Raw genomic sequence first — 11,216 nt, forward strand, 5'->3', positions numbered from 1 at the left:
TGTCTAGCGCATGGTGATATGCCATCATCTCGTTGCGCGTGGCGTCTGCTGGTAAAGGGTTAGTGTCGTTAAGAGCGGCCTCGACCTGAGCTTCCTCTTTCGGCGTGAGAATGATCGTTGGGCGATCATTGGTCACGTCCCTTGCGCGTGCCTCGGCGAAGATGGTTCTGCTGGCGCGGTGTCCGTCTCCACTGCTCTTGCCTACTTCCGCCGCGAAGACCTGTGCCAAGGTCATGCGAGGGATCGCGATTGCGTCATTGGGGTTGATTGCTGCACTCGAACAGGTATTGACGTTGTAAGGAGTGGGATCTTCAGCGAACACCGAGTGATGCGAATCGCACTCGGTGCAAAAAAAATTGGCCAAAATTGGCCCTGTTTCACCCAGCGAATACATCGGGGGTGAAGGATTAGTCGGTGACGCCACCGGAGAATCGCAGATCTGCGTTGTTGCTGACAAATTTGTGAAGCTGACAATTCCTTCGCGGCTGACTCGGAGGTTAAAGCCTCCGAACGACAGCTCCAGAAGACCGCAGAGGTCATGGATAGCGGAGCGCAATGCCGGCGGGTGAGCTGAGAAGCTCAAGGACCCGAAGCGGATCGGCTCCTCCATGATTGATTCGTTGTGGCTTGAGAACAACATGGTCAAGAAGGTTGTAGATCTGATGCACTTCTTCCCCACGGTCGGCGCCAATGACGAGGGGCTACCTCGGCAATACCCTGACTCAAGAGTTTTTGACTGAGGGAGAGCACGGGGTGCACCGGCGATCTCGTTGAATAACAAAGACTAGGGGAGTCGCAAGGTTTACCCAGGTTCGGGGCCCTCGGAAGGTAATACCCCTACGTCCTGCTTTTGGTGTATTGTATTGATCGAGATTACAAAAAAGCTATGAAGATATGGTGTGCAGATGGATCTGGCGTATGGGTAGAGGTTACCCCTTCCCGACTCCCCCTCCTAGCCTTATATACTGGCGGCTAGGTCTCGGGCGTGATAATCGGAAAGGTTATAATCAAATCAGTTTATTCTGGTACGATAAGATTATGCTCCTTGTCTTGAGCCGCACTTTGAGGGACTCGACCTGCATATATACTTGATGGGCCTTCGAGTGGACCCCCTGTTGGGCTGTATCGGGTATATGAAGGTTGAGAATTCGAAGGGTCATTCCCTCGTCACTTTTGCATTAAGCTTGCACGTTGCTCTTCTTTGTTTTTTGTTTTAATCTGCAAATACAGAACTTAGTTCTAAACCCCTCCTAAAAAAATGGAATCGACGGTGTGCCAACTTTGTTCCAAAAACCCCTAAAAAATGAATGTTTGCGATTGTGAAATATTTAAATTTGCGAATCAAACAACTCACTAAGAATAGTAGCATTACAAATTCTGAAGAAATCTTTTGAACGAAAGACACCCTAGGGCCCAGGAGGCAGGAGCCATCCATTGTCCAAACCGTGTCATCACCTGGGGCCTAGAATGCACACGGATAAACGCCAAAAAATGACACCGGCGAATCCTCTCAAGCCACCTCACCTCGCCCCACTTCCCACATCGCGCCAAACACGGCTCCGCTCCATGGCCGTCCTCTCCTACGCGGGCGCACGCCACCAACAATAAAACCCACGCTCGGCCACTCCCAAACCTCAGTTCATCCACTCCAGTGACTCAGAGCAGCAAGCAAAGGCCAGCGAGCATCCGAGGGGACGAACATGGAGATGGTCTTGGACTGGCGCTCGGTGGGCTCCCTGATCGCCACCGCCATGGTGTTCCGCACGGCGCTGCGTGACTTGATCCCGCCGGAGGCCGAGCGGTGGCTGCGGCTCCTCGTGGCGCGCGTGGCCGCCGCGTTTAGGGGACCCCTGGGCACCATCCACATCGACGAGGCCGACCACGGCGCCACCGCGGGCGGCGCCGCCAACGACCTCTACGACGCCGCGCAGCTCTACCTGGGCTCCCGCTGCCTCGCCACGGCCCCCGCCGTGCGCCTCTACAAGCCGCGCCAGGCCAGCCACGCCGTCGCCTCCCTCCCGGACGCGCACACCACCACCGACACCTTCCGCGGCGTCCGCGTCAAGTGGACCTCCACCGCGCGCCCCGCCAACAACAACAACCCCAACCCTTACAACCCCTTCGCCCGGGGCTCCTCCTCCGGCGGGTCCTCGGGCGTCGAGCAGCGGAGCCTGGAGCTCACGTTCCCGCGGCAGCACCGGGAGCTCGTCCACGAGCAATACATCGAACACGTCATCGGCGTGGCCACCACGATGCGGCTCAAGTCCAGGGAGCGGCGGCTCTACACGAACCGCGCCACGTCACCCGGCGACGAGCACCACAGCCACCGCGGGCTCTGGACCTCGCACGCCTTCGCCCACCCGTCCACCTTCGGCACGCTCGCCGTCGACCCGGCCCTCCGCGACGAGATCCGGGCCGACCTGACCCGCTTCGCGGGCCGGCGCGAGCACTACGCGCGCGTGGGCCGGGCCTGGAAGCGCGGATACCTGCTCCACGGCCCGCCGGGCACCGGCAAGACCAGCCTCGTGGCGGCCATCGCGAACCTCCTCGAGTTCGACGTCTACGACCTGGAGCTCACCACGGTGCCCACAAACTCCCACCTCCGCCGCCTGCTCGTCTCCACCACGCCCAAGTCCGTCATCGTCGTCGAGGACATCGACTGCTCCCTCGACCTCTCCGACCGCAACAAGAAGAAGAACAACAACACCGCCAACGAAGACACGGCAATTCTGTCCCCGGCCGCGGCCATGGCGGCTGCGGCTGTTGGGAGGGAATCGATCAGCCTCTCCGGGGTGCTCAACTTCGTGGACGGGCTCTGGTCGTCCTGCGTGGGCGAGCGGCTGATGATCTTCACCACCAACCACCCGGAGCGGCTGGACCCGGCGCTGCTCCGCCCCGGGCGCATGGACCGCAAGATCGAGCTCGGCTACTGCACACCCGCCGCGCTCCGCGTGCTCGCCAAGAACTACCTCGGCGTCGGCGTCGGCGACGACCCTGCAGCCTGCGACGACGACGACCCCGGCATGGTCGACGCTCTGATGGCCGAGGCGGAGCGCTTGCTCGCCGCCGATGTGCGCATCACGCCCGCCGACATCGGCGAGGTGTTCATGGGCTGCGACGGCGCAGGCGCCTCCGCCGCGCTGAGGAAGCTCGTCCACGAGCTGCGCCGCAGGGGGGACGCGCCGGCCGTGGAGACGACGCTTGTCCATTGACACACAGGGTGACGAGAGATCGACCTGTACTGTACATAGCTTGCTTGCATCAATGGCTCTGGAATTGCATAATCAGCTTCACCATTTCATGGTGCTACCGTGGTAAGGTGGTTTAATTAGTCTGGTAGTTAATTAAGATCGATCAATGCACGTTATTAGCACGTACTACGTGTTGGTGTTACTTGTCATTACTTGATGTATATATGATCGATCTTGTTGTGTACTATTAACGCTGCATAACGGATGGTAAATTAACCAGGCAATGCAGTCAGCAACAGGAAAAGTTTCCCCCGTCTATTATAAATCACTTATTTTGTTCCTGTTTGGCACGGGTATATTATTGAAGGTAGCCGCCAGTACACAAAATATCGACGGACGAAAACGATAGGATGATGAAGTGGCCAGGCACCGCACATCTTCTATAACTTTGCAAAGATGGAATCATCGCAAAATGGCAAAATCTACACGTGTAAAAAACAACTAACACCAACCTGACGTCTTTTTTTTTTTCATGTTGTCATTATTGTCTACAGTAGCTGTAGCATCGGTCCAAAATGTCAAATCAGCCACAAGCAAGATGGAATCAACATACTTTTTTCACAGTGTACAGCCCAGATTTTGTCCAACTCCATTTAGGAGAATCATGGCTGTGGTCTAAAGCACAATCGACCAAACTATTAGCCTGCAAACTGAGTCTAAAGGTTATCATCCACACACGTCCTGGAAGACCACCTCCATTTCCTCTCATGTAACTGAAAGACAGCCTTTGATCATTGCTTACTTCAAAGATAGTGCATCTAATAAGAGGACCCCACAGGTATCCTGCAAGAAATCAGTGCTTCTGGAATTGTCCATCACTGTATGCCTATCTACCAAGTGAATATCTCTCGCCTTCAAGAAAGTCCTAATCTCTACTAGCCCACCAGTTTGCTTACTCCAATATGTATCATGGCCAGGCTTGTCTGATCAGCAGCAGTTAGTTTGTCAAATACTCAAATCACACACAAAAGTTTCGCTCGACAGTGTAAACCGCGCAATATTTCTCTTAGCTCTCATGCCTAATGCTCAGTAATCGTTATGCATGCCCGGGCACAATGCTATGCTTAACAGGAAGTAATCAAGCCAATAAGAAAAATGCTCCAAAGAGGAAAAGAGAGAGAGTATACAGAAGGAAGCAGAAAGCCAGAAATTAAATACGCCAAAATTACATTGCCTAGCTTGTATTCCATCTTCGGACGTCGGAAGTCATTGCTGTTGCTTATTCAAACATATCATCTCATCGGCTTCGCTAACTTTAAACTCCCTTTTCAATGCCGTTTTGCCAGATTATCTTTAGTTAATAACAGAACTTGGCGATCAAAACCACATAAAAATAAAATCTTAATTCTTGATGGAATTTTAAGCTTCCAGAAGTATTTCCGATGAAAAACAGTATGTCCTTTCATAAAATTAGCGTACATAAACTTTACAGAGAAGACTCCTGAGGAAATAAGACTCCAAACAAAATCATCAAGTTCATGCGAAAGGTTAACCGATTCGCCCCAACCAGGTTCTGCCTCATGAAAAAAGCCACGATAAGAATCATCCAATTTAAGCATGAAGTTTGTGCAGCTACATAATTTAGTGGATGTTTTGATTGGACGATCAATGTCGATAGAGAAGAAAAAAATGTCGGTAGAGAAAACAACTATTTTGAAATCCATCGAGGAGCAGATAAACAAATTAGCGTGTAGTTGAATACATATATATATAATAATCTGGAGATCCAGTGTAACGGGCATGTCACCCCTCATGTACTACGTTTTTAAGAGCGTGAAAGTTATAGAGAACACTATATTAATCTACAAGAACTCACTGCTTTGTATGCTAGCTAGCTCATCGCGTCGACCATTCGAATGGGCTAATTATTCAGGGTGACCTTCTCACAGGCCGGGCAGAAGTTCAGCATGGCCGCAGCGGCGGCCCTGGGTCCCGCCGACCGCTGCAGGTCCAGGAGCTCGTGCTTCAGCCGCTGGTTCTCGTCGGTCAGGCTCTCGCAGCACCGCTTCAGGAACTCGCACTCCACCTCCGTCTGCTTCAGCTTTGTCCTGTTACCGTGCACATACAAATTAAGTTCGGAACATGTTCAATTAAACACACATCATTTTCGAAAGAAAAAAACAGATTGGCACCGAAGTATCATCTCAAAACAAATTACGTGAAATTTTATAAATTCTTATATAAATCCACGTCACTTATTTTGGAACGGAGGCAGTACTAATTATTATGGATAAGCAGATTGACAAACCTGGCTCTTCTATTTTGGAACCACACCTCCACCTGCCTCGGGCTCAGATTCAGCCGCCGTGCGAGCTCCTGCTTCTGAACCTGCGACGCCAAACAATCAACTCAGCAGCCAGCCCTAAAAGCAGAACGTCGAACTAATTTTCCAAACACTAATTACACAGACGAGTAAAATACATACCTGAGACAGTATGACGTGGGCATGGAAGCTGTCTTCCAGCAAGGTGCACTGCTCCTTGGTGAGCCGGAGCTTCTTCCTCGTGCCAGTGCTTCCCCCGGCGACGTCATCGCTGCCGCCATCGCTCGGGCACGGGCCGTTCGACGGCGATCGCCCGCCGCCACGGACACTTATCCTCTGCTTAGTAGCACCTTCCCCGCCCGACTCTCCGATCGCCGCTAGCTGTTGACGCTCGCATGCTGTCTCTTCTTTGGCACGGCGCCGCTCAGCACCGTCCTGGCTACGCCTCACAGCGCCGCCGCTGCCGCCGGTTGCTAGCCCAAGCCATGAGCTGAAATCCTCTTGCTCCATGCTGCTGCTTCCTCGATCTTCAACGGAGCTGCAAAAATGGTTGGGGAGGCCTAGCTGCTAGCTGGTTAGCTTATGACAGCTTAATTTATAGCAGGTGCCTCAGCTCGTTCCTGGGAAACAACATATGGCCGGACAAGGTCAGTTTCGTGTGTGTGGGTTGAAGAGGACAGTAACACGACTAATTATGACTTGCTGGACGTTTGTTTGTGCAGGGAGATGTACCAATTACTGCTCCAAGTCGCAGCCTGCTGATGGTAAAACTAGTTAACGCTCGTTGGTCAGAGGAGGTGAAATAATTGATCAAGGATGGCATCAGAAGCTACTTATTGTCATTACCGGCAGTAAAGTGTTTGCGAAACCGACGACATTTTAACCAGGTGCTTCTGGAGTGACCTACATACGTGCGTGCGTGCGCATACGTGTTTTTTTAACTGTGCACGATATGTTAGTAAATTTAAAGTCCGTGAATTTTCCCCGGCCAGCAATAGAAATATAGTGCTTTTGCAGGAGTAGCTAGGTGTGATAAGAATATGTACTCACTAATTTTTTTGTCCTTTTTGAATATACCTATCGTGTGGTACCATGTTGCAGTGAGGTGGGTTTGTGCAAGTACGACACGTTCTCTCGTCACTGCGTATTCTTGCAGACCAAGCATGCATGCAGCTCATGCAAGTACTAGTATTATTCTTTGACTTGTGTAGCCATAGAATTTTGGATGCCCAGCATGATTTAGGTCACCTGAGAGTTACTCAAGCAGTCAAACACAAACATCATACATGTACACCTGCCCTTTGACCATATTTTCAGCACAGTGTTGCTGTCAATTTTTTTTAAAAAATTCAGCACAGTGACATGCCTAAAGGCTAAAGCGAATGCACGTTGTGTTTCTACCACTGTGATCTGTATCACGTGGAATTTTTTTTTTAATTTCTACGGAATATCTGAGGAGCATCTAGTCCAAGGAAAAAACTCGTGAAATCGTGATGTTTCTGCTGGGCTGCGAAGCAACGAGTGACTGATCGGTCGACGTTGTCCCCCGGCGGCGCGGACGCCGCACTTGCTGAAGAATCTGAACGCCAACGCAAAGACGCACGCACGTACGCCCCTCCAAGCCAACCAAGAAAGGTTCCCGGCTTTGGAACAAAATCAGGGCGACGATCGTGTCCCTGGCGCGGCCGGCATGTCGTTGTCGAGATGGAGATGGTTTAGATCTCCCCGCAAATTATTTATCCGGGTATTGTTGATTTGTTTCAACGGTCAAAAAGGAGGCAGTGGCATATCATGCACATACATGGTCCAACCCTTTGACAATTGGCGGGAGTCTTTTTTTTATACCGAAGGAGATACCACAAGTGGCACGGTGCATGGGTGACAAATGGTGAGCAGAGAGCTAAGGCAGCTCCCCGTCGGTGCGTTGGATTGCATGCAAACTAGGTAGCCCTGCAGCTAGGGGTCTAGACACCTGAAATTTACCTCAGGCGGGTCACTGTTGGCTGAAAGGATAGGAAATCCCCTTTTGGTCGGAGCATTAAATGCTGGCGTGTGCTTCACTCCTCGTCCTAACGAAATCTGCGCGTGGCGTGCCCGCTGAGGCGCCACGTGGCGCCGCTGTTGCTCCCGCTCGCTCATGCCTTTGTAACGGTTGCTTACGCCCGGGAGCACCCTCCAGGCAAGTGACCTTCCCGGGAAGTGCCCAGGCGGGATTCCTCCTGCTGCCCCGCAAGGCAACCCCCGCAGCCCGGCTAGCCCTGCCGGGCTGGCGACTTGCCAGGCAGCTTATGCCGAGCTGCCCGGGGTACGATCCTTCCGGGAACCAAGCAAGGTGGGCCACGCGTCGCGCAGCGGTGGCGTCCTGGGAGCCACTGGTGCGGCAGTAGCCCCCGAGCGTGGGCCGATAACGCCTGTTTCCGGGTAGGACTTTCCCAGGTCGGTTGCCGAGCTATGCCCTTAACCGACGCGTGGGCCCCGAACTGCTTCGGGGCCCTGCCGTTACACGCAGAGTAGTGGGCGCGAGATTTCCGTCTTAACCTCCCCATTAAACTCGGGTGGTTAAGACCACGTCTTGCGTTATCCCTTCTTGGGGCGTAATTATGCCAGTGCACCCGTAGGGTGCGGATGCGACCGTTGCTCGGCGGGGGGGCGCTATAAGACCCCGCCGCTGCACTAGGGAGCAAACACTTAGCGCCCCCAGTTTTTCCCCTTCGTCTCCAATCTTCCTCGCATCCCTACCTCTGGCCAGCTTTCGCCCACACTTCTCATGGTGCCCCCCGCTCCTATGAAAGGAAAAGGCTCCAAGAGGCCTGCAGCCGGCAAGAGCGAGACGGCTTCCCAGAAGCCCGTCTCGGATAAGGATCAAAAGAGGAGGGAGCTGAGGGCCTCGTGCGCCTTCTTCCGGCCTAGCTACAACGGCGAGGCGCTGGACAAGGTCCGGCACGCCGTCGCCTTGCGCTTCAACGAGTACGGGGAAACCCTCATTTTCCCCGCCGGCGCCAACCACCAGGAAAACGACTTCCGGGTGATCGCGCGCTTCATCCTTGCCGGGCTGGTACCCCCGTACTCCCTGTTCCTCCATGCGCTCATGGAGGCATACCGGCTCTGGGTGGCGCAGCTCCAGCTCACCTCCCTCTTTCTCCTCGCCGTCTTCCAGTTCCTCTGCGAGGCGTTCGTCGGAGTAATGCCGTCAGTGGCGTTATTCCGGCACTACTTCTACCCCCGCATCGAGCAAGCGGGGGCGATGTCATCGAGGGTGTTGTTCCGCGCCCGCGATCGGATGAAATCAGAGTTCATCGTCCGGTCGGAGAAGAAGATAGAGAAGGAGTGGCGGGCGGATTGGTGCTGGGTCCGCGTGGAGGAACCCAAAGAGTTCATCTTCACGCCCACCGAGCTGCCGGTGCCCAACGACACCTGGTGGAACCACAACCACCGTGACACCGAGCTCCTCCCCATCGTCGCAAAGATCAAGGCTCTGCGGCTAGCAGGGCTTACTGATCTCGACGTGCACCCAGAGGCCATCCAGGCGTGGGTGAAGGAGATCACCGGCGAGGAAGTCCCCGTCACGGAGCAGCCGCCGGGGGTTTTCTCCCTCCACGCCGGCGTTCTGGAGCTGCACGACATCATCGCCGCCTACCCGCCCTGCAACGAGTGGGGGCTAATGGTCGACTCCCCTGCTCGGACCCCGCGCCCCCTTCCGCCTGCACCCCACGGGAAGCGGGTGCTCGAGGAGATCGTGGAAGAGTCGGAGGTCAGCTGGCCCGACGTCCCATCCTTCGACGACGAGGCGGGCCCGGTTGCCGGGACCCGGGCGGTCATCCCCGTGGCGGACGAGGATGATGAAGACGACGACGCGCCCCTGATCTTACGAAGGTCAAGGGCGCCCACGGCGGCGACCACCTCCGCAGTGGCCGCTGGCGCCGCGGCGGCCTTGGCGACGCCCAGGGCTGCGGCAACCCCCCGGGCGCCCACGGCCCCGCCTAAACGGGGGCTCTTCCGGGGGTTTGAGAGCCGACTCGCCGCCCGCCGCGCCGAGTAAGAGGACGCGCACCCGGGCTGGCGGCGCCGCCGATGCGCCCATCGCCATCCCAATTCCAGTAGAGAAGGCGCCGGCAACAGGTACCGACCCCCACCTTGGTCTCATGGCGTACATTAATCCCACCCGCTTACCTGCAACTGCGTCGCTTTCTAAACCCGCAGGCGAAGTCCAGCCCGTGGCAGGCGGCCTGGCGACAGGGGCCGGAGTTGCAGGGGAGGAGGCTCCTCCCGCAAGTCCAACGGCCCCGCAAGGTACTCACCTGGAGCCCCCTTGCGTCCATCACTGGGCAACCCATCTTTTTCGTAAACTCTAACCTCTCTCTTTGTCGCAGTCCCGACTGCGCTTGCAGCGGGAGCGGGCGCTGTGGTGGTTGTCCTCGGCTCTGACGCTGAGGACGCAGGGACGAGGGAGGAGCCGGAAGGGGCTCCTGCACCCAGCTCCCCTGCGGCGGACGCGATGGTCGCGGTGCCCGTCGGCGCTACTGGGGTGCAGCCTGGCAGCGCATCCCGGGCCACCCCGCAAGAGGCGCCTCCTGCCGGGGAAACCGCAACTCTTCCATCCCCGCAACCCGTGGGACCGGGTGTGGAGGAGGTTGCGGCAGGGGAGCAACAGGCTGCGCCGCAAGCAGATGACGCCCTCCCCGGCCAAACAGTGGTGGCGGGGGCCTCATCGTCATCCACTGCTGCTCTCGACCCGGACTCCGGCATACTCGCCGGGCCGACTTGGGACCCAATCACCTGGGACCCAAGCATCTATGACCAAGGTCACCAGCTCCTTGACACGATCAGGGAGCATCAGCTGGTGTTCGTCACCTCCTTCAACCAGGCGAGAGAGCGCCATGAGCTTGCGAAGGGTCAACTTGGCGAGGTGTGGCACGCTGTCGAGAGGGAGCGGCAGGAACTCTCTCGGCTGCGTGAGAAAGTGCGCCTGGCCCGACAGGCCAAGGACGAAGCCGCAACGCCGGTCATCCCGGAGGCGGAGCTCCACCGGCAACTGGAGGCCGAGTGCGCCGAGCGCCGAGCACCGGCATCCTGGACTCGCTGGCCGAGGCGCACGCGAAGGCTGGGAAGGAGCACGAGGAGGTGCTCACTACGGCCCAGGCTCGCCTTAACGAGAAGAGCGAGCTGGTTTGCAGCTACCTCTCCCAGCTCCAGGGGCTCCGCACCAAGGTGGAGGAGCAGGCCAAGGTGGCGGAGGACGCGGCAGCAGCGTCGGTCCGGCGGGAGAAGGAGCTCAACTCCGCCAAGGAAAAGAGCGCCCAACTCGAGTCCGAGCTGGCCGCCTCCCGGGAGGAGCTCGTCAAGGCCGGCGAGGACAATGTGGCCAAGGCCAAGGAGATCGCGCGACAGGCGGACCTCTTGCGCAAGGGCAAGCACGTCGTGACGCTGGCGCGCAGCAACCATGCCACGGTGGTGGAGCAGTGCTAGAGGGAGACCCTGAAGCTGCCGGGATTCGAGCTGCAGGCTGCGCAGGTGGATGGCATGGACGTCAGCACGCTGATCCCGTTCTTCTCCGACCTGGTGGGGAAGCTCGGGGCGCTCGACGTGTGGATCTCCAAGTTTTGCGACCAGGAGATCGCCACGTGCGCTAGGGACATCGCCGGGACGATCCTCCCCCGGGTACACCTCCACCACCCGGACTTCCCCTTTGAAATGCTGCTGGA

General features: G+C 56.3%; 2 protein-coding genes across 2 annotated transcripts; one reads left to right on the plus strand and one right to left on the minus strand.

Moving 5' to 3' along the window:
* The first annotated feature begins 1,540 nt into the window (after positions 1-1,540).
* Positions 1,541-3,519, plus strand: LOC100846466 (AAA-ATPase At3g50940). Its single transcript, XM_010229102.3, has one exon. The coding sequence runs from the start codon at positions 1,701-1,703 to the stop codon at positions 3,210-3,212; it is 1,512 nt and encodes a 503-aa protein (XP_010227404.1). The 5' UTR covers positions 1,541-1,700; the 3' UTR covers positions 3,213-3,519.
* Positions 3,520-4,926: 1,407 nt separating this feature from the next.
* Positions 4,927-6,138, minus strand: LOC104581494 (homeobox-leucine zipper protein HOX18). Its single transcript, XM_010229103.3, has 3 exons — positions 5,677-6,138; positions 5,500-5,579; positions 4,927-5,299 (listed from the first exon to the last, which is right to left on the minus strand). The coding sequence occupies exons 1-3, from the start codon at positions 6,022-6,024 to the stop codon at positions 5,113-5,115; spliced, it is 615 nt and encodes a 204-aa protein (XP_010227405.1). The 5' UTR covers positions 6,025-6,138; the 3' UTR covers positions 4,927-5,112.
* Positions 6,139-11,216: the final 5,078 nt, after the last annotated feature.

The sequence above is a fragment of the Brachypodium distachyon genome, chromosome 1, assembly GCF_000005505.3.
Source record: "Brachypodium distachyon strain Bd21 chromosome 1, Brachypodium_distachyon_v3.0, whole genome shotgun sequence".
In the NCBI taxonomy this organism is placed as follows: Eukaryota; Viridiplantae; Streptophyta; class Magnoliopsida; order Poales; family Poaceae; genus Brachypodium; species Brachypodium distachyon.